General features: G+C 46.7%; 12 protein-coding genes across 12 annotated transcripts; 4 read left to right on the forward strand and 8 right to left on the reverse strand.

Annotated features, from left to right (window-relative positions):
• Window positions 1-113: 113 nt before the first annotated feature.
• N7495_001375 (uncharacterized protein) lies at window positions 114-359 on the forward strand (the record flags this gene model as incomplete). The annotated part of the gene is made up of 1 exon (XM_057204045.1): window positions 114-359. One exon carries the CDS (start codon window positions 114-116, stop codon window positions 357-359), a length of 246 nt encoding a protein of 81 aa, XP_057068118.1.
• Window positions 360-673: 314 nt separating this feature from the next.
• Window positions 674-3,070, forward strand: N7495_001376 (uncharacterized protein; the record flags this gene model as incomplete). Its single annotated transcript, XM_057204046.1, has 2 exons — window positions 674-1,149; window positions 1,216-3,070. 2 exons carry the CDS (start codon window positions 674-676, stop codon window positions 3,068-3,070), a joined length of 2,331 nt encoding a protein of 776 aa, XP_057068119.1.
• Window positions 3,071-3,813: 743 nt separating this feature from the next.
• N7495_001377 (Clr5 domain-containing protein) lies at window positions 3,814-4,239 on the reverse strand (the record flags this gene model as incomplete). Its single annotated transcript, XM_057204047.1, has 1 exon — window positions 3,814-4,239. The coding sequence occupies one exon, from the start codon at window positions 4,237-4,239 to the stop codon at window positions 3,814-3,816; it is 426 nt and encodes a 141-aa protein (XP_057068120.1).
• A 350-nt stretch (window positions 4,240-4,589) lies between these two features.
• N7495_001378 (uncharacterized protein) lies at window positions 4,590-6,020 on the reverse strand (the record flags this gene model as incomplete). Its single annotated transcript, XM_057204048.1, has 1 exon — window positions 4,590-6,020. The coding sequence occupies one exon, from the start codon at window positions 6,018-6,020 to the stop codon at window positions 4,590-4,592; it is 1,431 nt and encodes a 476-aa protein (XP_057068121.1).
• Window positions 6,021-6,451: 431 nt separating this feature from the next.
• Window positions 6,452-7,864, reverse strand: N7495_001379 (replication factor C subunit 3; the record flags this gene model as incomplete). Its single annotated transcript, XM_057204049.1, has 5 exons — window positions 6,452-6,852; window positions 6,913-7,296; window positions 7,358-7,487; window positions 7,587-7,674; window positions 7,734-7,864. The coding sequence occupies 5 exons, from the start codon at window positions 7,862-7,864 to the stop codon at window positions 6,452-6,454; spliced, it is 1,134 nt and encodes a 377-aa protein (XP_057068122.1).
• A 204-nt stretch (window positions 7,865-8,068) lies between these two features.
• N7495_001380 (actin-related protein 2/3 complex subunit 3) lies at window positions 8,069-8,905 on the forward strand (the record flags this gene model as incomplete). Its single annotated transcript, XM_057204050.1, has 5 exons — window positions 8,069-8,074; window positions 8,125-8,170; window positions 8,268-8,542; window positions 8,612-8,803; window positions 8,858-8,905. The coding sequence occupies 5 exons, from the start codon at window positions 8,069-8,071 to the stop codon at window positions 8,903-8,905; spliced, it is 567 nt and encodes a 188-aa protein (XP_057068123.1).
• A 298-nt stretch (window positions 8,906-9,203) lies between these two features.
• trm6 (tRNA 1-methyladenosine methyltransferase subunit GCD10) lies at window positions 9,204-10,992 on the reverse strand (the record flags this gene model as incomplete). The annotated part of the gene is made up of 2 exons (XM_057204051.1): window positions 9,204-10,851; window positions 10,907-10,992. The coding sequence occupies 2 exons, from the start codon at window positions 10,990-10,992 to the stop codon at window positions 9,204-9,206; spliced, it is 1,734 nt and encodes a 577-aa protein (XP_057068124.1).
• Window positions 10,993-11,491: 499 nt separating this feature from the next.
• N7495_001382 (MINDY family deubiquitinase) lies at window positions 11,492-14,186 on the forward strand (the record flags this gene model as incomplete). Its single annotated transcript, XM_057204052.1, has 3 exons — window positions 11,492-12,005; window positions 12,055-12,953; window positions 13,008-14,186. 3 exons carry the CDS (start codon window positions 11,492-11,494, stop codon window positions 14,184-14,186), a joined length of 2,592 nt encoding a protein of 863 aa, XP_057068125.1.
• Window positions 14,187-15,308: 1,122 nt separating this feature from the next.
• Window positions 15,309-18,101, reverse strand: N7495_001383 (uncharacterized protein; the record flags this gene model as incomplete). Its single annotated transcript, XM_057204053.1, has 5 exons — window positions 15,309-16,030; window positions 16,081-16,479; window positions 16,540-17,445; window positions 17,499-18,027; window positions 18,078-18,101. The coding sequence occupies 5 exons, from the start codon at window positions 18,099-18,101 to the stop codon at window positions 15,309-15,311; spliced, it is 2,580 nt and encodes an 859-aa protein (XP_057068126.1).
• Window positions 18,102-20,059: 1,958 nt separating this feature from the next.
• N7495_001384 (putative amidase) lies at window positions 20,060-21,818 on the reverse strand (the record flags this gene model as incomplete). The annotated part of the gene is made up of 2 exons (XM_057204054.1): window positions 20,060-21,743; window positions 21,787-21,818. The coding sequence occupies 2 exons, from the start codon at window positions 21,816-21,818 to the stop codon at window positions 20,060-20,062; spliced, it is 1,716 nt and encodes a 571-aa protein (XP_057068127.1).
• Window positions 21,819-22,214: 396 nt separating this feature from the next.
• N7495_001385 (uncharacterized protein) lies at window positions 22,215-23,216 on the reverse strand (the record flags this gene model as incomplete). The annotated part of the gene is made up of 1 exon (XM_057204055.1): window positions 22,215-23,216. One exon carries the CDS (start codon window positions 23,214-23,216, stop codon window positions 22,215-22,217), a length of 1,002 nt encoding a protein of 333 aa, XP_057068128.1.
• Window positions 23,217-23,457: 241 nt separating this feature from the next.
• N7495_001386 (RidA family protein) lies at window positions 23,458-23,913 on the reverse strand (the record flags this gene model as incomplete). Its single annotated transcript, XM_057204056.1, has 1 exon — window positions 23,458-23,913. One exon carries the CDS (start codon window positions 23,911-23,913, stop codon window positions 23,458-23,460), a length of 456 nt encoding a protein of 151 aa, XP_057068129.1.
• Between the last annotated feature and the right edge of the window lie 762 nt (window positions 23,914-24,675).

The raw sequence follows: 24,675 nt of genomic DNA on the forward strand, positions 1-24,675 counted from the left end.
CATAGTATCAACTACATTTAGTTAAGCGAAGAATGATGAAATGATGGAATCCTTAATCTGATTCTCAATGTAAGATCTTGGTTGTCTAGCCGCTGACTCATCAGCCAATCAGCATGCGTTTTCTTGAAATTGACCTCATCGCCTCCAATCGACTCAGCGCAAGATTTCTTGCTCTCACAGTCTTCGACTTTTCAAGTTCACCTGTGGCTCTGATCGCGCCTGCTGTTTCCTCACAAACAGCCAGCCGACTTGGCAAGCTCGGTTTTCTGCCGTTCCAGGGTCGTTCCGAACGATCTTCCCTTCGCCCTCCCATTGTCGTGATTTGCCAACTCGTCCTGTGCCCATTCCTGTTTCCTTAGGACTGCACTCGAAAATCATCATCTAGTTGCGCTTTGAGTGAGAATCTACAAAAGTTGTTGATTCCTCACTGCCTTTCGGCCTGTTTTTTGCCCGAGCTAGGTGGACCGACCCAGTCTTTTTTGACTCAAAAATCCTTTTATGGCAATCACGATCGACTTCATTTGAATTTTTATATGTGTGATCATCTATTCTACCAATTTGCTGTTTCAGTGCCCTAACCCGTTCCGTGTAGTGCTCAGAAAAGCTATTTATCCCATATTCCTCCACCCCGCAATAAATTTCTCTACGCCAACCTATCACAGTCACTTTGACGATGACTTCTCAAGGCATGACTCGCAAAAGGCCGGCCCCAGGTACAGTGCCTGCAGTTCTACCACAGATGGGCACAGCCCCAAATTACCAGACCTCAAACCCGGGCGCCACACTATCAAATGACCAGTTCTTGCAATGGGGTCAAAATCCTGCCCCTAACACTGTCAATAATGCCGCATACGTCGAACCGTCAGCATTCAGTGCGACACCATACGCAGCGAATCAGGATTTGTCGGCGCAACCAGTTGCCTCCGCCAGTCAAATTACGCGTCGGCAGCCGCCAAATCAGCTGGTCACGCGAAACCGCGGATATGAGCAAGCGCCCGCAACATATGAACCCAGCCAGAATCTTGCACCAGGAGAGTCGGGCGCTTGGGGGGAAAGCTTGGAAGAGCTCTACCGACGTGCCTTGATTGCGAAGCGAGAGGCGCAGGCGAAGCGCAAACAGATTCCACCATTTGTGCAGAAGCTTAGCAGGTATGTTTTTTTGAAATTATTGACATGAAAAATTTTGGTCAAAACTCATCGCTAACCTTGGTATAGTTTCCTAGATGAATCAAAAAACACAGAATTGATTCGATGGTCTGACGATGGCAATTCTTTCATTGTGCTTGATGAAGATGAGTTTGCGAGGACATTGATTCCCGAACTTTTCAAGCATAACAACTACGCCTCATTTGTTCGACAGCTTAATATGTACGGATTTCACAAAAAGGTGGGGCTTTCCGACAACTCCATGCGTGCCAGTGAGCGCAAGAATAAGAGCCCCAGTGAATACGCGAATCCATACTTTAAAAGAGGCCATCCAGATCTGCTCTGGTTGATTCAAAAACCTAAGACTGCAGCCGGCCATTCAAGCAAAGGGAGTAAAAGCGGTGCGCGTGTAAAGACCGAGGATGTGGATGATGTTGATTTCGAGGAGTATGGTGAAGACGTGGCAGCTGCATCTCGGGACAACCGCCCTAGGCCCCAGCAGTTGTCTATCCTCACCGACTCTTCAATGCCCAAAGATCAACTTGCTGGAGTGTATCGAGAACTACAAGCCATTCGGCAACAGCAATCAATAATATCGGGCACCATAACCAGACTACGAAAAGAGCACGAGCAGCTCTATGCGCAAGCGGCAAATTTCCAAGAGCAACACACACGTCATGAAAACTCCATCAACGCTATCCTCACATTCCTTGCAACAGTGTACAATCGCAGCCTGCAAGGGCAAGATGGAAATCAAAATCTTGCAAACTCATTCGCTGGAGCCATTTCTCAGGATCTCCAAGGGAACATTGTTGATATGGGTGATGATTTTTCATTAAGCTCATTGAACGGCGTGACGAGTCCGACTGGACAAAGGACCATGAAGAAACAACCACTTTTGTTGAAGGCTCCACCAGTTGTCGATGAGACTAGTCGTGCCAACACTTTATCGCCTGCAGCTAGCAACGGTTATGACATGCATTCTCGTGGCCATACTCGTCAGCCAAGCGCTACGCAGTCTGGTCATGTGGAAGAGGTTCTTGATAATAGCCCGCGGCAAACCGCTTCAATTCCTCCCATAAAGCGACAAGGTGACGAAGCCTTCCCCCGACAGGACATGATGTCTGTTATTCAGAATACCAATGCGCGGAACGGCATTCCAACAAATTTTTCCGAGTTCCCCAATCTTCTCTCTTCCCTTGAAACATCTGATGGGAATGTTCCCCTCACTCCCAATCAACGCGCCGACATGCTCCGCCTCATGGCAAATGAGACCAACCCAGCGGATCCCAGCACCGCAAACTCTCCAAACAATGCTCTAATCACACCACCCCCACCACCAATGCCGCATAATTACTCCAATCGCCTAGCAAACACTCGCCAAGAGATCGATAACTTGGTGAAAATGCAAGCCGAACAAGACCGTTCTGTCCAAAACCTCACCAATCTCCTCCAACCTCTGAGTCCAAACGGTACCATTCCAGGCCTGGGCAGTGATGGAAATGTGCCACCTCCGCCACTTGACCTCGACCAGCTTTTCAATAACGACTACTTCACCGATATTGGAGACATTCATGACAAGAAACATATGAACCTAGGCGACAGCTCCATCGACCCTGTCACGAATGTAGACGATCCCATGGATACTTCGCACGTGGACGAGGATACCAACGATCTGTTCGACTTCGACCACATCCCAGCTGAAGCCGACCTTTTTGATACCCCCAGCCAGGGCCAAAATCATTCAGCATACAACTACGGCTTCGACGGCGCTGAATACGGTGACGCGGGATCTAGAAATATAGAAGCCGGCCGCATTGAACAGCTGACGGATAGCGACGTTACCAGTCCAAACACCGCAGATGAGAATGCTAGTGAGGTTGCTGATGTGGAGGGAAGTGCCAAACGACGCAAGAGGACTTGATTAGCTCTTTATAGTGCTTAGCGTTGGAAAATGTGATTTTGGGGAGTGGGGGGCGCAGAGCCTAATAAGACCTTATTCTCGTATCTTTTGAAGTCGGGTGGAAAGGCTGGATTTAAGATCCATTATGACCAATTAAACGAGGCGTTTTATCTTTTCCAGCGGCTTTGGAAACTTTCCTCTGATCTCTGTAGTACGTCTACGTCAAACAGAGAAGCTATAGAACATAGCCACTATATAATTCAAAGATTATTTTGGTGTTGAATCCAGCGTTATGCTGTAGACTTTGGATCAGCAGTTTATGAGATGCGATAGGCTTGTAGGAAAATAGGCCTATTCCCGGGTATCTTCTATTAAACATTCAAACGTTCACAGAACTGAGGTCTCGAAGTCCATGATCAAAGCAATATTTCATCCCCTGGATTCACAGCATTATTTTGGAAAGACGGTTGTCAAATATGTCCAAGTTGTCGCGAGCGGGTATGGTCGTTCTGTTCCAAGAAGAGATAGAGATTGGCGGATAGAAGTCGTGAAAAGGAGGTGGAAAGTATATTCCGCGGCAAGAAAAGTCTTGAATTACTAGTGGAGAGAATTATCGTCGAAAGTATCGCGAAGGGAAGATGTGGGTTGTCGCATATGGAGATTGATTTGTCGCATAGGGGAGTACAGGGTACCATGTCGCATTAGGTGGTGGCGCATAAGGAAATTCTTCTTTTAAAAAAACAGCCACAAGTCTCTTGAAAAGATCAAGAAGCCGTGATCTGCTTGGCGATGATAAGAACTCTCTCAGCCTTAGAACTAGAATTCTGCAGCTGCAGAGATTCAAGCGAATCTCTAGCATAAAGCCCAAGCTGAAAGCGTAGTCGACGAAGGGTACGTTCGGAGATATCATAGCCATCCTGCTGAAGCAATTTCAGCATGGCTTTATCTCTAAGTCTATCCTGAACGAAAAGAACTTTGATCCGTGCGTGAAGAGTCTCGTCTGCTGTTGTTGTTCGGTGTCGCTTTCGAATACCCCACTTTCGAAGTCGAGATTGGATTGTGCGCTCTTTCACTTGTATATTATATCGGCTTTCGAGCGTGCGGCTTATTGAGTCACTGCTTATACCGTTTTGAAACAGATTGATTATTTCGTCCCTGTAGGGGTCTAGGTTGATTTGTTGGCGGGCCATTAGGGCTGTGGGTTAACTTGTTGATTTAGATTGTGGGCTTGATGTTGATCATGTAGAAAAGGCGGTGAATTTGCCTGCCTGACTACTCTGATTGGTTAGATCATAACATTGAGGAAATGGAAGGATATTGAATTCGATTTAATTACTTGTTGATTTCTAGATTTCATATAAGAACCTGGAAGATGCCAAGCGGAACTCGTGGCCAAAAGCAAGGGAACAGTGATTCGTGTATCATCATTGAGTTATCACAGCGAATTGGGATAGCAAATATCGGATTTGGACCAGTTTTTCTGAGTTTTCGGAACTTGAAAAGGCTTGGTAACTCATTATTGCTGAATTTCGGGAGCAATCTACGATTTCGTAACTTTCAAATCAGTAGGATTGCCGATTGTAGGACAAACTCTGGCTGCTTTGCTCCGCTTAGCAACCCGCAATCCACAGACTAAGAAGATCAGAGCCTCCAAGCCAACGAGTATAGCGAGCGTCACCATAGCACCAATGACACCAGCCACGGCAAGCGGCATACCACCTGAGCTAGATGATTTCGAAGAAGAGGTAGATATGGCGGAAGATGTTGTGGCACAGCTCCCATCCGTATTACCGCACTGATTGCACCAGTCCGAAGTAGATAGAACAGCAACCTCCTTGGTCAGAGCTGTGAAGTTCGACCAGGGAAGAGATGTGCTAGACTGGTTGAATAGAGGATAAACAGTGAGCTCGTCAGAGCTGCCCATACTTCCATTGCGGAAGGAGAACCGCACATTGATATCATTGCTCGATGGGAAGGTTGTCCCTGTAGCATTGGTCACCAGCTCCAAGACCATGGATGACGCATAGTCTGGAATACTGGTGAAATTGGTAAATGCAGCAGGCAGCTGCATCAATCCAACCCATGAGAAAAAGGTGCCGTATGAGCCGAATTGAACATTCAGCTTGTTCTTAGTGCCATTAGAAGCAATATTTGCATTGAGGTTCGTCCACATCTGCCCAGATAATACAGCACCGGCGATGGCGCGTACCTTGTCTGATGCATTGTATGCGAGGTTGTACTCGTGAACGCCGGCCAGTGAGATTAACTGCAGCCAATCTGCGTCCGTGATGTTGGCAGTATTCGAACTCGCGTTATGGATACGGGCCACGTTCAGGTAGTCGAAGATGGAGTAGGCATTCTCGAAAGTCATTTGCGAGGAAGTGAAGGCCTTGCTCAATGTGGGCGAAATTGACTTGTAGAAAGGCTCTGTGGAATTGAGCAGTGCTTTATACGAGGCGGTATCATAGTAGTTGTTACTACTGATGGTGGCCTTATCACAGCCCGTGGATCCCTGTAGCCAAGCAGAGGACTCGCTGTTAGAACCGGAGGAGATGGAGGATATCTGGATGAGCTGGTAGCCACCCAGTGGTGATTCAACAGTTGTTCCATTGCCCAGGGTCTGTATGGCCTTGGAGCCGACTGGTGGATAGACACCCTGCAGAAAGCCAGTGGCTGAGTTCTGCAGCACTGCGTCGGAGGGAGCACTGGCGTTGACTTGCTTTGCCTTGACTACATACTCGCTAATGCCCTCAATCTTATGGTCTGAACTGTTCAGAATGTAGCGGTTGTGATAGAAAGTACCGGTTTGAAATACCTCACGATATCCCAGATCAGTCAATTGGGTACTACCAAAGACCTTGGGTGTGCGATCTCCATGACGTGCGAAGATGTAGGCACCAAGTATACGTTCTGCAGCTACCAATGGTACTGAGAGAGTGACCAGAAGCAGGGTGGACTCAGAGAGGCGCATTGTGAAGGGCGCCCAGGCGAGATGAAGCTGGACCAGAATGAAGTATAGAACTGGAAATTCCAGAGCACAGCTTGGGATTGCACCTATTTTTATGCGCCTTGACAAACGTAAGATCCACGCAAAAGGTAGTAAGCCTCCTCGGTTGAAGTGCGGTCGAGTTGTTTCCCTCTCTCCGCCTCAAGTCAATGCCACAGTGTCATTGGAACAGAACTTATGTGATACACAACTTGGAAACTACTGTAGGCCAAGAAAGGCCCAAGTGCAAGTAATAAATGATCGGATGTTGCATAGTCAATGAAAATGGACCCTGAACTTGAATCGCATGTTACCCCGCGCAGGGCTAGCTCAGGCTCAATCCTATTTTTCGTTTTATATTATGCAAATGGTATTTCAAAAAAAAAAATCTAGATTACTCAACCAGCAGATCATAATCATGATACAACCTTATTCTCCATCAACTCACAGCCATTACGCACGACACCAACTAGCCCTCCAGTCTGCACAGCCTCTGAACCGCCTCCCGACAGCCGCCATTCAATCTCAGCTAAGCCTTCTAGCCAGGTGATACGGGTCTGAGCTGGTACTTCGAGCTGCTGCAATTGATCTGCTAGAGCGGATAAGATATCTGCTAGGGCTAGACCCTTTGTGGCCTTGAGTGTGTTGACGGTGTTTAGACAGGAAGTAACATCGCTAGTAGAGAGAATGGTGGTCATGATTTCTTGGATGTCGGCTGGATGTGGGGCCGCAATGCAGTCGTAAATAGTGGCGTTGGTGATAGTCTCAGGTTCGGGAAGAGGAGCTTTTGGTGCATTCCTCAGCGGTAGTGGTTGACCTATTTCATGTTAATACGCTCTCCCACGTGAAGTGAGTAAATAAAGGGCGAAAGACATACTGCTTGCGTGACAGGCTTGAAGAACGTTGAGCGCTCGGCGCATGTCACCTTTGCTCAATTTCACTAGACTATCAATAGCTTCGGGTTGAATCTGAACTTGCTCCTGTTCGATGACTTTATCCACGAGTACCCGGATGTCTTGCTCCTTGAGAGGACTAAATCGGAATCGGGTACACCGTGACAACAAAGCCGGCGCAAGCTTGTGTGTGTAGTTGGCGATGATGCAAAACCGCGCGTTGGCTGTGTAGCGCTCCATAATCCGGCGGAGAGCCATTTGAGCTGTGGATGTCATGGCATCTGCCTCGTCGAGAATGATCAACTTGAACCCAGCGAGGTTTTCATTACTGGCGGCTTGCGGAGCCATGGAGAAGATCTGTTTTGTGCCTGTTTAAAAGTCCCCCAGTCAGTTCGCGCTCAAACAAGATGTTTTATTGGATCAGCGCACTGGCAAAAGTCTTAATCTGTTCTCGCACGACATCAATGCCACGGTCATCACTGGCGTTCAGTTCGAGCACCATCTGTCTCATATTCTTGCTGCCGTATATCCGCCGAGCCAGCGCCAGGACCGTTGATGTCTTTCCAGTTCCGGGGGTCCGTAAAGAAGGAGATGGGGCAGACGCTATGATTCTAGTCAGAACATATAATATATTTGGTCAATCGAGAGGAAATAATACATTAGCTTCAACGAATCGGTTGATGGTTGCAAGAATGTCTTGATGGCCGGAGACATCAGCTAGAGTATCTGGACGATATTTCTCGACCCTGTAATTTTGTCAGCTTCTCCCTTAACATAGCTCAACAGAGTTGATATCATTGAATACCATGGTAGATTGTCAAGAGCTTCGACAGGAAGATCGGCTGCCGTCCTCTTCTTCCCATTGGCATTTTCAGAAGAGAATTGCACGTCATTGGAGGGCGCATCAACGTCCATCTCATCTTCGTAGTCTGACATGATAAATATCAAATGATAGGGTGGTGATCAGTAGAAAAAAGGTGATCGCGAAAAGTAAAGCTTGACGCGTTCCGCGCGTAAAGAGATTCAATCGTAGTGACGGGCGGTGTGTACATAATGGGCTGGAGTTCCAGGTGCTCCACCGAATAATGACATCCTGCCTAAACCAACTCCGCATCCTTATTCTTTAGCATACCACCCACAATGCCTGTATGTTTGCTGCCATTTTTCGCTATCAATCAATACTGACTTTTAATTAGGCATATCACTCCATCTTCCTGGAGGACAAAGATGCCCCCGTAATTGGTACGCTGCCCCGCGCATCCCAAACGATAACTCCCCCTCTTCACCCCCCTTCCCCCGCAACTTTGGATTGACTGTTTTCCTCTTCTTTTTGCTACAGGGAACTTCCCTATCTTACCGTTGCGTACTCGTACCCGTGGTCCCGCATACACCCTTCCCGCAATTCCCCCCAATACCCTCGACATTGACGTCGCCCCCGACAGCGAATCCTACGACTGTGTCGATGAGATCTTGTCACTCTTCCGCGCGAATGTGCTGTTCCGTAACTTTGAAATCAACGGCCCTGCCGACCGTATGCTCATCTATGGAACTCTCTTCCTCAGCGAGTGCCTCGGGAAGGTCAAGCCTACTATGAATGCCCGCGAAGCCGAGAAGGTAGTTCTGCCCATCATATGGTTGGAAATGGTTGGAAATATAAGGGGTAAACTGACAACTCGTTACTAGGCTTTAATCAATGTCTCACTTGAAAGCTTTGCTATTCCTGGTGATGTGTCCTTCCCACTCAACCAGGCCTTTGAAGCCCCCCGCGACCGCCAGGATGCGGAGACTTTGCGACAGTACATCTCTCAGATTCGACAGGAGATTGCCTCACGGCTACATGCTAGATTATACCCCGGCGGAGAAGGGCCGTCGAAGGTAAGTTGACTCAAAGTAACTCCTGATATAGTACAACTATTAACACTCCCGCAGTTTTGGCTGAGCTTTACTAAGAGAAAGTTTATGGGAAAGAGCTTGTAGACGCAACGGTGTATATTATTTCTTGAAATTCAGCGCCTGAATGGACCTTGATGTGATCAGCTGTATTGTAAGCTAAAAGCTGCCCGAGCCGGATTTCGGGCCTGCATTGCTGATTCAATGATAATTCTGGTTCTTGAAGCATGAAGAATGCTCAGTCATTATTTCTAACAATATTCGAAAGTTCTGAATCTGAAAATGGAACGCAGCAAAGACAGGTTGTATCGTTATATTCATACAATTCTTTCTGTTCAAGTATCTAGGTACTCGAGAGTAACTCCCTGAAAGGTACAGATTAGTATTAGGATGTCATCACAACGTCCCGGTCGCTAGCGGGCGTAGATGTCGTTTCTACCTTGCGCTTTTTCCGGAATGTACCTGCTGCTTGGATGTTCTCTGACATGGGAATGACTCGGATGCCGTGGAAAAGATATCCCTGAGCACCACCCCGGCTCGTCATTAGAGGGTGTGTCCGACCGGGCAACACCTGCCATGCTCGGATACGTGAGGTTTGCAGTGATGGAGTCAGCAGTAGAGTAGGATCGATTTCAAATTCCTCATATAGCGAGGATAAGTCGACAGTGTCATCTTCGGATGCTTGCTGAGCTTCTAACTCCCGCTTACGATTGATAAAGGCCGTTCTTCGAGCAATAGAGTAGAGATCCATGAGCTGTACGAGCGGCTCGACGTATGGGGAATAGATGGAAACCGATGCTGATCCAGCAAGAAGCGGGACCAGGTGTTTCAAGACGCTGGAGGGTTCCATAAGAGTGGATACGATGAGACCATCAAGTTCGCCCCGGCGTGCTTCTTCGGTCACGGTCTTCACTCGTTCCCATCGTGAGCGCTTGTAGTTATATGAGCTACGCTTGCTGGGTTTGAGTGCGGCTAGTTCTTCCGCTGAAAGTTCGGCGGGTGGGTTGGCTATTATAGGGTCCAAGGAAGGGTTCACGAGCTGTAACCAGGACACGGTCTTCAGGTGAGTGTAGAGGGGGTGATTTTCATCGGGGCTGTTCAAATCGTAGCCAAAGTACTTCAAGAGAGAAAGGTTGGGTTGGGGGTTGGCGTGGACGACAGTCAATGTGTTCCCAGTTGCTGACATGGGGCGGGGACGATTGCGCCGAGGATTATGAGATGTTGGCTTTGCTTCTCCAGTGTTTTCTGTAGGAAATCGGCCGTCCGAAACGGCAAACTGTGCATTTTCGTCATCATTCGCAGCAACCTCTACATTTTCAGTGGTCTGTTCCCCTTCATTGCCGTCTACAGCAGACAAGATTTCATCATCCTCTTCGCGAGGGTACAAAATTCCCATTCGCTCAGCCATTGCGGCAATAACGAGACCACCGGTTTCATCAACGACAAAGTACCGACCATTCGGCCTGATATCATCGAGTGAAACATTTCCACCGTGGTGAACGTTACCCAAGCATCCAATAAGGCCAATGTGCTCGTCTCGCAATTCCATCGTTTTTCCAGTATCCCGCGACGACAGTAAGTAATTGGTGAGGACACTGACGTCCAAAGGCTGGACAGAAAATCGGCGAATGTACTTCTTGCGCTTCCGGAGTGTATATTTAGCCTTTGAGAATGCCGTCTTCTGATCCAAAGCTGTGTGTGATTCCAAGAGCTTTGCGACGATATCCTTGCCGGCGACACCTGCCTCTTTCTTCAGCTCCTCAATTTCCTGGAGCGTCATTTTCTGTGTTGAAGCATCATCCACGATGTTGCGATTCGTGCGCATGGGAATTCCCTCGCCCGATTCCTGGACATCATCTTCGTCTGCATCAGCCTCTTCGATTAAATTTTCCGCATGCAATTCTGTCGCTGAGACCACGCGGAGCTGGTAGCCACCAGCCTCAGGGGCATCGAGTATCTCGAATGTTAGGTAGAAAGGACGTCCGATGACCTGATTCGCGGCGAAGCTGCCAAATTTGCCCAGTTGAACGATGCTGCTCAGCGAGTTAGTACTTTTTGAATGTATGATTCGGTGGTGGCGAAGCATACGTGTTCGGGACTAGCTTAAGAATGCGAGACTGATCTGAAGGCAACTGTATGACCACATATTGGTCAGGGCGAATGGAGGAATGCATGGCTTGGAGTTTAAACTTGCATCTCCAATGTTTCAACTGAAAAGATGCGCAACTTTTTTGAATGTAAAGCAGCCAATCATAAGCTGTGGCGGTGAGATCTCGGGTCATCCAATGTTCCGGTATTGTAATGATACGGTACAGCTTGACGTGGTTAGTGCTCATTCGGTAGTCTTTTTTGTTTACGATGACAGAATGATCGACGGAATTTGGGTGCCTGTTGTAGCCAAGCTCAATCCCCTGATATCATATCGAGGCGGAGCTTGAGGTCTCAGCGCAAAGGCGCTTTATTTTACTAGCTTTGCCCCATCCTTGGCTTTTTTTTTTCCCATTAGTTTCGATTCTTTTGATTCTTGCATTGATTTAAACTATCAGATCTCTCCTGCCTTTTGAAACCGCCTTGAGTTATTTTACCACTTTCCCTTCTGGCTTACATACCAGATAACGGACTAGACCTTCTACGTCGTAGATACATGAAACCCCCACATTAAACATCATATTCATGGTGCTTCGGAAACAGCCTCCTCCTCGCTTGGACGACCTTGGCAAGTGGAATGCTCGTTCTGAGTCGAATTCACCAACTTCCTCCAAATCTCCAATCTTTCATCGTCGGGCTCGTCTGAATCCGATTCACTCCGAGGATTCTATATACTCCCCAGACCTCAACACATCACCAGCTTTCGACCTTATGCCGCTCGAGGATGCACAGAGGTCCCCGGTGGGATCGCCATCCAGCCACATGTCAACCTCTTGGGCCGAGGCTGCAGAAGACCACCCAGCCACCCTCGACGGGCCATACTCGGCTGGCACGGCAGAAACCAAGAAGGAATGGCTCCCTCAAAAGAGCCCGCTGAGATCACGAAGTACCAATGACAATACAATGGGAGATCAGTTTCAATCAAAAAATCCGTTCTTGAAACGTAAGCCGGTAGCCGCTAGAACGAATTCGTCAGACACGAATGATTGGAAGGATCGCAATTCACAAATCACCACAAATGGTGATGGTCTGAGCCCATGTAGGAAGCATCTATCCCCATGAGAATACGCATGCTAATATCCTGGAAGCGGAGGGATTCATTCCCATGACAGCCCGTTTATCATTGTTGGATGAGCCTGAAGAGTCCTCTTGGGAGCGCTCTATACCTCAGGTTAAACCCCCAATTCCAGATTACCAAACATATGAACTATCCCCGTCTGAATCGCAACATTCGATTAAAATCTCAGCACCCAGAGAAATTTATCTAGAGGGACAAGCCAATACTTATGCCCCAGCCGTTGTGGTTCAGCCCTCTGAACAATCGGATACATATGGCCCGCTGCCATCATACGGTCATGATATATTAGGATCAGAGGCTGGAAGTCGTGCAGTTTCAGCGGTATCGAGTGGGACTTCAGCCACTTCTCATGAGCTAATAGACCTGGATACTCATAGCAACCTGGGCGTGGAAACAGGGACTCAAATTGTTGTACCGTCAATACTCTCATCAGATGGTGTTAGCAGAAATGGCCAAAATATATCATCTGGGCTTTTGTCACATTCATCACTACTTGATAACCAACAATTTCGACCTCCTTCAATACAGCGCCCGAAACTCTCACCCGCAGATGAAGCCAGGCAACGAGAACAACGATCAGAAACATATTCGATTCGGCAAATCAATTGGACTGATCGGACTGGAAACCTGATTCAGTCACCCATCTTGGTCCAAAACGAAAACGGACCGTGCCCACTACTTGCGCTCATTAATGCATTGGTGCTGCGTGCCGACTCCAACTCCCAGTCGCCGATTGTCAGAGCCCTGAGCACACGAGAACAAATATCCTTGGGATTGCTGATTGAAGCTCTTTTTGAGGAACTGATAACTTGCCTTGGCCCTGACCAGGAGTTTCCTGATATTGAGGACCTGTCACAATTTCTCACCATGCTACATACGGGGATGAATGTAAATCCCAGTCTTACTTTGGTACGTATGATCAATCACTATGTGGGTGAATTCTCAGAACTAATTTTTGACTAGGAGTCTGCGGATTCTCTCGGCACGTTTCTTCAAACCTCGGATCTTCGCCTGTACAGTACATTCGGCGTACCTATTATCCATGGATGGATTTCTTCATGGTCAAGCCCTGCACACGCTGCAATGACCCGAGCTGGTAATTTTCATGAAGATATCCAACTCTTACCTTTTCGCAAGCAAGAACTCGAAGATCGCATTATGAGAGGGGAGTCTTTGACAACCGAGGAAGAGCAGCAGATGGCAGACATTCAGGAAATCCAAGGTTTCGTCGAATTTGAGAATGCAACTCAATTAAGTCCGTTCGGATTGACACAGCTGAGCACGCGGCTGGCCCCGGGCTCAGTCTCTATCCTTTTCCGGAATGATCATTTCTCTACTCTCTACAAGCATCCTCAATCTCACCAACTCTATACGCTGGTCACAGACGCTGGGTACGCTGAACACGCTGAAGTTGTATGGGAGTCTCTCGTAGATGTCACTGGCTTTAATGCTGAGTTTCTTTCTGGTGATTTCCGTGTCGTTAGCCACGGCCCATCAGGCTCAGATGCACCCGCCGGCCCTCGAACATCAAGTGTGGCGGCAACGCTGGACCCAGTTGCGGCAGCTGCCGAGACTGAACAAGGACGCTTATCGCCTCAAGAGCAGGCAGATGCAGATTATGCATATGCACTATCGCTTCAATTCCAAGAGGAAGAGGAGCGTGAGCGAACAGAAAATGAAAATGGAAACGGGAACCAGGAAAGCCCGCAAACATCTGGTCCGCGTGCTTCACCACCAACTAGACCTCCCCGCCCTCCTCGTAATGAGCACTCTCCTACCATGCCTCCTCGCCCTCGCAATCAGCCCTCTCCTGCTATGACCAGCCCTCATGTTCGGTCCTCAAGCACTCCAAATAACGTTGGCTCCTATTCAGCACCCCAAATGCACATAAATCCAGATGATGATCATAATGCCCCGCCCCCTCCTTATGAACAGGCTACCAGTGGTCCACGTTATTCACCTCCCGACAGACGGCCCCAATATGGCAACGCAGCTCGAGATCAGTATGCAGAAAATGGAAACCGACACTCGCAACAACAACACCCGCAACAGCAGCGATATCAGAATCAGAATCGACCTGACAATCCTGATCGAAATTCAGATCGCGACCGCAGAAACTCGAAAGACTGTATCGTGATGTGATCGCATCTAGTGTGAATCTATATTTCTGATTACAGCTTGAACGATGAAACGAATTTCATGATATAATGCAATTTATGGAGTACCCAAATAGATCAAATACCGTTCACTACGGACAAACCTCTCTGGAAGCCACTATCACGCTGTATAATCCCTTTCACTTCATTCTCATATGTAGAGATTTCACGTCAGTTATTACGTCAACCACAACAAAGACGCGTATGCTGTGATTAAGTCAAAGTATTAACATCCATGGATCCATCCGGATTCTATAGTAACACCTCTTCTATACAAGTAACCACATATGGGCACCTAGGGAAATGTATAGTAATTTGTAAATAGTGTTGCAAAGAACTAAGGTTGACATTTGAGACAAGTACGGTGATATTGCGGCAATTTCAAAATCTTCCCATCTGTAAACTCTCTCTTCTCTAATGGCGACCACAAGGGTCACCAAGTAATGAAAAGATGAATGAATACTGCAGATGAGAAGTAATCTTTTGGGTAAAAAAAATTCCCTGGCCACGAAGGCAAGGAGCAGTCAGGTTGATAGTTTTCAACAAGCAATCACATAATCTCGGATTCCTCCTCACTGATATACGTAATACCCATGCACTAGGATGGTTGAAGAAGAAAGAAAAAATATATCAAGATTTGGGAGGAGACGGCAGTTATACTTTGAAAGCGCGCTAGTGATGACTACTCATGTCACGGGGGTGAGGCCAAGGGATGATAGGGACGATAAGGCAGTATAGCAGCAAGTAGATGATGTTCTAAGGTTGATCAGTACAATCATTATTCTTGCACCTGGGAATTAACCTGACCAGACCTTATAAAACCAAACACAGCTAGGGTTATAACGATGTAGACAGATACTTACATCGAAACGTTGGTCTCATTACAAGGTTCCAATTGGCATGTATGCTACTCGTTAACTCAAGGTAAGGTCAGAAAACCATTGGAAATAGTTTAGGTTTTCATAAATCATCGCAAAAAACCATGAAATGTATGTGATTCGTTCAATGTTCTGAGTTCTCATCTATATCATCAAATTTCAATCTCGTTGCTCGCATAACAGCATAAACCCCGTATGAAGAAGCAACAAAAGGATAACCGCCAGGGCTATCAGTAGATCGTCTTCAAATTCCGCAGCGGAAGATGAGGATCATCTCTATCCCACTCGATATTATTTTTTCCATTAAGATGGGCACCCTCATCCGTTATCCTTATGACAGGATCAGTATTCATAATCTCATGTTGACTGATACCCCACTGATCACGTGGAATCCAAAGAGTAGGCGCAGGAGACGAGATACACGGCTCCCAGTATGCCGTTCTCATCTCCTCAGCTGTATATTGAACTCCGCTCCCATTACGGCGCACCTTCCGCCGCAGTGATGCATAGTCCTTGTAAACATTTGGATGGAACCATCTCCAGAACGCTAAGCGTTTAGAGCGACGGCGCTGTTCGTTCATCTCGTTCCGGGAATATTCTTTCTCTTGTTGATACTCCTCTTCGGCATCTAGAGATCGAGGAAGGAAGGTGTTGAGCGGGGCGAGGGCTTCGTTAAGGGAAATGTGAGCTAGGACGTTGCCGATAAGAAATATCAACATTATTATGAGCGGACCCACGGCTCCTTTTATTGCGAATAGGCCTATCATGCACACTTCAGCTAGGTAAAGACCTGTTAGTAAGTGCTGTAGTGCTCGTGGGTAGACTAGACCCCTGGTATCGATCTCGATGTCGTAGACATAGAGGAAGTTGTATCGATATGCTTGGTAGACGAGGTATAAGCCGAAGAAGGCAAAGCCCAGGATCAGCGGCGAGATGCACGAATAAGTTAGTGCTAGTTGAGGTTAGCCAAAGGTAAACGCCATATAGAGAAATTAAACTTACCAATCACGCCCATGTTGGTGAAGACAGGGAACACGTTGCCCCAGCTTAGGGTAGCGAGCTGTCCCCATTTTTGAAACGAGCGGCGAGGGGAGTAGGTGAAGAACGCGGTCACAAATTTAAATACTAAGGCACTGGCGATTTGCACTAGAGCCATAGAGCTCAGACTCAGCCCCTGCAGCAGGAAGTATGAGATGTAGAAGTTTGAGGACTTTGGCAGATTCTTGGCCAGCAAGTCTTTCACTGAGAGAGGATCCTTGATGATTTGCGACGTCGCTGCTGAGGCGGCTGATGTGATGGTAGTCACCAAAAATACTTGCACAACCTGGAAGACGAAATGGGCTGATTGCGTAAAGAGTTCGACTCGTGCTGTTGAAGGCACTCCTGCGCGTCGGGCACAAACTTTGCAACTGGTTAGCACTTAGGTATACTCGTTTATGTCAAAGCAAAATGAGTACATACTTCGACAGATAATAGGAACCAGCGACATCAGCATCACAAGAGCCGCAGAAGGGAGCAGTCCTTCGATAGCCCCAGTGATAATATCTGGAAGACGATCGATAAATTTGAGAAAAGGGAGGAGGTTGGTCAGATAGGAAATGTTGGAAATTGTACCAACTAATGCAGCTGGGAAAGACCAGAAAATAACCAGCGCCGCCAGAAATCCCTGCACAGCAAACTTTCGCACAATGCGCTGCCACCAGCTCAGATTGAGGGCAGACCACACGATCTCATGTGGAGATATTCCGATGAAACGAGGTGTCATATGGAAGGGCTGATGGTGAGATAGTGTCTGCAGCGCAATCTGGGCGTCGGCCTGGGACAGGAACTCGATGAATAGTGCTGAAAGCTGTTTTGCTTCGCCGTCTTGGTGTTTCTGCTGGAGACTATTCACTTCCTCGGTCACTCTGGCTAGCTCCTCTCGGTACCAATTAATGGAGTCGACCTTTTGGCCGAAGAAGTTCAATCTGTGCATAGGTCGTTTGACCTTGTGGATGCATGTAAGGGTAGATGACTCGCAGTGGAGACAGTAGTCGGCATAGAACTCACATTTTTTTATGGCATTATTGCGCGCTTTGTTTGCTCGTCGAATGAGCTTTGTTTCTGCTGTTTCAAGTCTGTAAGAGAGCTTGTCGCGACGGTCCACTTTCTTCTCCAATTCGTCGCATTTCGAGGTGATCCAGATGCGACTAATGGTATCTCCAAAGATTTGTCGCAGCTTCTTCTCATTTTTATAGTCTGGTGGAACTGACATGAAGAGGACTGTTCTGGAGGACATGCGGGACACATATGATGGGGAGTTGAGGTAGGCCTGGCGTAGGTTTGCATAGTACATGCTCTCTCGAACGACGACATAGAAAACGAAAGCTACTCGTTTGATCAGTAGTCTGATAGTGCAGAATGATATCTGCCCAACTCACTAAAAAATATCAGTGCCACAATGGCGTTGGCATAGTATTTAGTGGGATTGTTGATATTGCTAAAACTTAGCATATCCAGCTGGACGTTCCCATTTCCGCCAGTAGCATGAATAGGAAACAGAATAGGCCAAGTAATCAAGCAACCGGTGAAGCACGTAGCACATAGAACTCGCAAAAACCTCAAGAAAAGATAGCCGTCTAGTGAGGAATGGTGCAGGACATGGCTGTCTTCGATCTTCAAAAACGTTCCCACCCAGTCAACCCAGCCACCGGGCAATTCCGGAGTCCTTTGATGCTCATGTAGCTCAGGAAGGTAAGATCTTGGCGCATACCATCGGCGCTGAGTTCGTCGAAAGATGAGAAAGAGAGCGACCCAGAATGCAGCATAGATCAATGCTGGGAGCAGAGTCATATACAATGCTGAAGCTGAGGAGCCGCCTGAGGAGCCGGTGATACCACTGAGAAGTGAACTAGTTGTTGACGAGGGGTCACCTCGTGAAGAACCGATGTTCGGGTCATCATTTGGATTCTATTAATTGAATGAGCGTTGACCATCTGGAATGAATCGTTTCTACGTACGGTTATATTCGACATAGTGACCATGGGTAGTTCTCAATTAAAAGGAACTGGGAGGAGGGGCTATTAATGCATACTAAGAAAGCAAACCCTAAAAAGTAATTGATAATTTCTTTAAGAGGAAAGTGGATCATACAGATGTTGATCTGTCACTCCATGCTTGATACACATACATCAGCCCTGAAGTTGATAGGTTCACTGTATCTTGGCAATATACACAGTTTGTTGATCCAACAGCGGACTGCAGTCGACAAGGTTGAAGAACTTGTCAGGTACCAGGAAGATTTGATTCGAATATTCGAACTTTCTTGTTCAAGCTTCATGTCATTGATAATTGATTCGTGGAATGGAATCAGTAAAAAGAATCGGCATAATTTTCAGGTTCTAACCTCCGAAAAAGCAAAACTACCCACTATTGATCTACACATGATCGTGGGAAGTTCAAGCTTGTCTCTGACCGCATGGATCTTAGTTCTTGCATGTTCCAGGAGGTTGGGACCAATGATCTGTTTCAGAAGACTCATCCAGGGACTGAACAAGGACTGATGATAATCTCTGCCGATTTCTCACGACTTAGCAACACATCAATTTCTGAACACCTGGACAGACTCATGGGAGGTTTTGGAAGCGTTTGATGTTGAAAGCTTCCTCCAGGCCTAGGTATAAGATATTAGTTTCTCGCTCTGAGGTTCGATTCTCAAGATGGAAGATGCAAGGGAGTAGTGTTTGGAGGCTGGAGACTTGTGTTACAGCGCATACGCCGCATGCACTAGGCTTAAACTGTCAGTTTAGGCTTCACACAGACGCAGAGACGCGTACGATGTGATATTCCAAGCTTAAAGATCAATTTCTGGAGCTGTTTATTACCTAGGTCTGTACTGGGAGTATAGAGAATCGAGACCACGTTTAGAGGCTCTTCTACAACGTTGAATTTTAGAATGATCTCTGTACCTGAAAGATCAGATAACCCATTTTAAGAGATCTTGGAAAGCGTTATATCTCAGGTAATCCTTATGATTGGATTGTCACGGGTGAATAGCCCTATACAACAACTTTGTATCAATGTTTAGTGTAGAATTGAAATTGAAGGTATATAGTTGAGCTCGCACATGACTCCGTAAGAGCGAAGTCATAACGGCCTTTTAGTCGAAGCATTTAGAGATGAGTACAAGCATTACCCTTAAGATGGATATTTTCGTATGTGTGAAGTCACTCACCTACTAGAAGGGGGCGCGCTCTAGGCAGCACGGTTAGAACGTGTAGGTTGATTCGGCGCGGAAGAAAACCACTAAACTATAAGGGAAAGCATAGTGAATAATTGGGAGTACTTTCGGAATCGCGCAGTCCCTTACTTAGGAGATAACATCTCGGGTTCCTCAATACTAATAGAGATTAACAGAAGAAAATATCGGTTAATAGATGATCGCGCCTATGACGAAGTCTGAGCTTTTAAGGGTAATCTATCCTATACGTCAGAAAATCTTTGTTCCATGAATCATTTGAGATGTTTTTAAAGAGCGCGGAATCTATCCTATGGATAGTAATTACTAATAATATCTTCGATAAGCTCCCTAGCCCATGGGATATGATACCTGATATTACTGCTACTGAAGGTGGCCTTGCTAAACACTATGACGATCTTACGTTGATATAACCTAGCGTATGACCCAAAGACTTGTAATTAATCTAAGTACTGGCTCTAATTTCACTGGTCATTTGAATTTTCTATTCTTCCCTAGTCTTAGGTTGTCTAAAAAAAGAGTGGCTATGGTCGGGAAATCTGCTACGTAGAGGTACCTAGGTAGTTTTATAGTCCTAGAAAATACTAGTTTCCTCGAGGACAAACATAAGATGAAAGCTGGCCACTATAGCCACATTTGTAAACCAACCTTGGAAGGGTAAAAGGTTCTTGGAGGTCGCGCGGTGTTTATCTTTGGCTTTGGGGTTACTTAATACTTTTGCTTTTGATACAATACATGAGCTTCTCATTCAATTTCAACTTTGTGAGATAATTCTCGTCCTCTTTCAAATACCGTGGCTGCTTTAAGAACCATTGCATCCTCCCAACGTCTTCCAACAAGTTGCATCCCTATAGGCAATTGTTTCCTTGAATCATTGAGAGTAGAACCGAAACCACATGGTACATTCAGTGCTGGGTGCCCAGTAACATTGAACGGCGCAGTATTGGTGGTGACCCCGATTGCTACAGACAGTTTTTCCATGATACTAGAGCTGGGCCCATCGGCATCAGCCTTCATTTTTGGATGGGGCATCGCAACAGTTGGCGCACAAGGCGTGACGAGAATATCTACCTGCGTAAAGACTTGGTCATAGGCGGCTCGGAGCTCAAATACTTTACGATGAGCTTTGGCCTCAACGCTGGGACCAAAGTGCTTTTGGAGAAAGGGTCCACTGAGCATGACATTCATTGCAGCTGGATTTGTCGCTGTGAGTAACTCATACATCCTTTGATCTGGGGGCCATCGAGCTTGGATGTGCGGTGGTAGAAAAGATAAAAATCCGGACGTCTTTCCTTGACATGCCCATTCTGACATTGACATTCTGGTAGAAGCGGTCCAAATAGAAGTTCCTTGTCGATGCATTGGAACAGAGACTTCCACTACTTCTGCTCCTGCAGCTTCGAAATACGTTCTGGCTGAGTGACGCACTGTGTCCCGAACTTCATCTGAAAGCCCAAGGATGTCAAAGGACTCGGTCAGTAACCCAATCTTCAACCCAGAGCCTAGTCTTCGAACTTCCTTATGATTTTTAAATTCTGCGAGAATTTGTGGATAGTCTTCCACTTGGTGTCGCAGCGGTGATTCAGGTGTCATGCGTGGGTCGATCCCGTCGTACCCTGCCATGACTTGCAGTAACAATGCAATATCTTCCAGAGTCGCAGCCAGCGGGCCCAGATGGTCTATCATAGGCGCCAGAGGTACAGCTCCAGTGTACGGAATGAGGCCGTACGTTGGCTTCATGCCATAGATACCGCTATATGAAGCAGGAATTCGCACCGAACCAGCCTGATCTCCGCCAATCGCGATATCAACCGTTTCTCCAAACGAAGTCCCTTTCTCCTGATGCACAGTAGTGGCAGCTACAAGGGTAGCAGAGCCACTACTACTCCCACCTGAAGTATAGCCTTTCATCCGGGCATTGTGAACAGGACCACTAGCTGCGCTGTAAGAAAGCGGCGAAGCGCAATAATTCTCGCAAGTGGAGGATCCTTTAATGATTGCTCCCGCTTGAAGCACCCGCGAGACTACAGAAGCATCAATAGGCGAGATGGAAAGATTGCCATTTTTACATAGAATCTCGGTAAAGGTCCCAACTGTTGTGGGAATGCCCCCAAGTGAGATATTGTCTTTGATGGCGATAGTCTTGCCGCGGAGTAAGTCGGTTGTCGGACTCGCTGCTGCAAATTCACAGCGGTGTCGCCATGCATTGAGAGGGTTACTGACATCTTCGGGCTCCCAGTATACCCTCGGGTTAATGGTGGGTACAGGTGACAGCGCGGGATGGATGTAATCGTCTTCACTCTTTACTTGTCTCATTATAGCTTCTACGGATTGAAGCAGAACCAGATAATCTTCGGCATCCTCTTCTGGAATCTTGAACCCTAAACTTGATGCTGCATCTTGCAGGTCATTGACTGAGATATTGGATCTTATCGGTCAGCAATTGTCATGTTCTAGAGATTCGCACATACTGAGTCTTATCCGCTAAGAATGCTACCGACATTGTAGAAAGTTGAGCTGGGACTTGCAATGATCGAGTGATTAATGATACTATTGTATACTGTTATGGTGGATATTTTGAGTCTAAGATACAAGAGCTCATTATCTAGGTTGGTTCCAGTTCGGGGCTGCCGACTGCTGTGCGGGGGCACCGATACGACTCAAGTTCATAGATAGTGCTGTATCACTATTTATAACCTACAAAATTGACTAGGAATTTGTAAGGGTATCTAAGTCGTTATCATTGACTTGCATCTACCTCGATAACCTAGCTAGTTCTCTTTTCAAGTTTTGATCAACTTGATTAATGAGATCAAGCCTTCGTCGACCTCTTTCGTAGTTATAACGTTCTCAATTGTTCAAAGCACATAAGAAGATATCCTTAGAATAATACTTAGAATTAATTCAAGAACTCGTCAATCCTGCGATCCATCCATTCAATGTCCCCTGGGTTGCCACCTCCTCCAGCAACATGCCCCCAAATGGAGGGTATCACAGCCAACTGCCCATATTTCAAGAAGGATGCCTCCTTCTCACTAGCCTCCCACTTGAAGTATTGATCCGTCTGACAAGGCATGAGAAGAACCCTACTTTTCAAGCTGCTCAGAGCTTCATCGATACGAACGCCGTCACGATCTGGGACAGATAACCCGATATCCGACCGTTGCCACATTCTAGCCATGACAAGTAGGTTCTCGGGATGCCAACTATCATACATAAGCTCGCGACTCTCAGACCATTCGCCCAAAGTGTTGAAGCCCCCCTTCTGGAATAGCTGCTCTTCAAACCATTCCGCACTCGTGAGCCATGCGGAGTATGCCCTGGCAAATGCATGCAGTCCTCTAAGTGGAGGTTGCTTGTGAACAGTCCATGATTCACTATTGTAGTCGACTGAATTCTCAAGTGCGGCTTTCGGTCCCTCTAGGAATTGCCGGTTATGTAGACTTGTTTTGGCCGATGAGCATATAATCACTGCGTTCTTCACCACTTCCGGGTACATGGCTGTCCAGTGGTAGGTGCATTGTCCTCCCATGGAGAATCCGAGCATTACATCCAGTGATAGGAGTTTGAGGTGCTCCGTGATCAGTTTATACTGGGCTTTCACGCAATCTTGGTAGTCTAGGACACTGGGGAAGTCTGTCTGGGTGGAAGGACTTGAGGATTCGCCATTACCAAACAGTGCAATCACAATTACTCGGTAGGTCTTCAGTACTCCTGTTTTAAAGTTCAATGTGTTGTTGATTCGGCCGAGGAAGCATGTGTGTATCACAGCTGTCTTTTGGCTGGTGGGGTTGAAGTCTCGATAGGCAATTCGTACATTTGGGAGAGTCACTCCGTTTTGAAAGGTGAAGTTTTGCAGATCATAATATTGCAGGCCAGTATTATCATGGCTAGAAGACATTCTGCCGGTGAGATGTTCAATGAGAGTAAATGTAGGTAAGAAAGTTGTTCTAGGCTTCTTCAAAATCCAAAGGTACTTTAGTACTGCGTGGGCCCATTTAGTATACTTCGTTTCGGGGCATCCGACAAAGGTGTCCATGCAAGTTCTAAGATTCCTAATAAATTTAGGAGTTGGATCCCTAGTAGGTGCTCGTATACTTGAAAGTTTCTATACACATATCAATTGAACAATACATCCTGATTCATGCTTCAAATATCGCAATCACTTTAATTTCCACCATAAAACGAGGATCCGGGAGTTCTCTAACTCCAATAGTAGCCCGACTAGGAGCACTTGCACGATCGGACCAGATCTTGTTCCATTCCTCATTCATGCCGGCATATTGGGTCTTCATATCCAAGATATAAACGGTCGCATCGACAATGTTGTATAGATTTGCTTTGCCATTTGACGCGCCTTTGATAATGCTTTCGATGCGACGCAAGACGGCCGCTGTTTGTTGTCGTACATCGGCTGTGAAGGTTCCATCTGCATGCTCGATGACTCCCTCATAGGTTCCATCTGGGCTTACTGCGGCAATGCCAGAGACGTAGATTGTGTGGTGAGTTGAAGGCTGCACTACTCGCGCATGGCTGTATCGCATGGCTCCCGTAGGCTTTTCGGGGTCGAGGAGGAAGGATTGGCTGCTGGAGGACATGATGTAAGTAGGTATTATAGAACTTCAGTCTTTGGAGTGATATGACTCAGTTCTGTTAACTGAGAAATGGATGCCATCTGTTCCCTGAGTCTCTTTATATAGAAAATATGCCATGCAAAAATAGGGCGGATTCTCCGATATGTCCAGACCCCTAGCGGCAACACCGATTAGTTAGAAAATCATCGACTTGCCAACTTCCATATTTGATCCTCAATCTTCAGTCTTTAATCTTGGTTTTAATGTTAGTCATTGAAATTCAATTTACTGGTTTTCATCGGTCTTAAGCTCAGTGAGTTCAGAACCAATACTTTGATATTCCCGAAGGCTATCGTTGACACTGAGCATGACGCTGCTTAAGTCGGGGATCTGAACAAGGCGCAACGCTTTTAAACCTTCAGTCAGGCAAAGATCTCCCACTCAGTAGATAATCACTTGAATCACTAGATAACTTAGTAATACCATGGAGTGGAGACAAAGGATTGAATTAGCCCCTTAGTTGGGTCTAGTACTTCCCCGCAGCCTCCCACAGCCAAGTCAAGTTCTTCTCTCTGAATGTCATTCTCCTTGAGGAGAAGCCATCGTCTCAGCGTAAGTTGTGACAGTAAGAACAAAAAATAACATAAGGATCAAATGTATTGAAGCTTCAAGGTCTGTTGCATGAACTCGGGTTGAATAAGTCAATCGTGACATAATATCATCCTTTAGATAAGCGCGATAAGTATGGCCAAGAACAGTTAGGCTTATCTCTGTCTCTATTCCCTT

Source organism: Penicillium taxi (genome assembly GCF_028828555.1).
Source record: "Penicillium taxi strain IBT 34144 chromosome Unknown utg000001l_segment0_segment0, whole genome shotgun sequence".
NCBI classification, from domain to species: domain Eukaryota; kingdom Fungi; phylum Ascomycota; class Eurotiomycetes; order Eurotiales; family Aspergillaceae; genus Penicillium; species Penicillium taxi.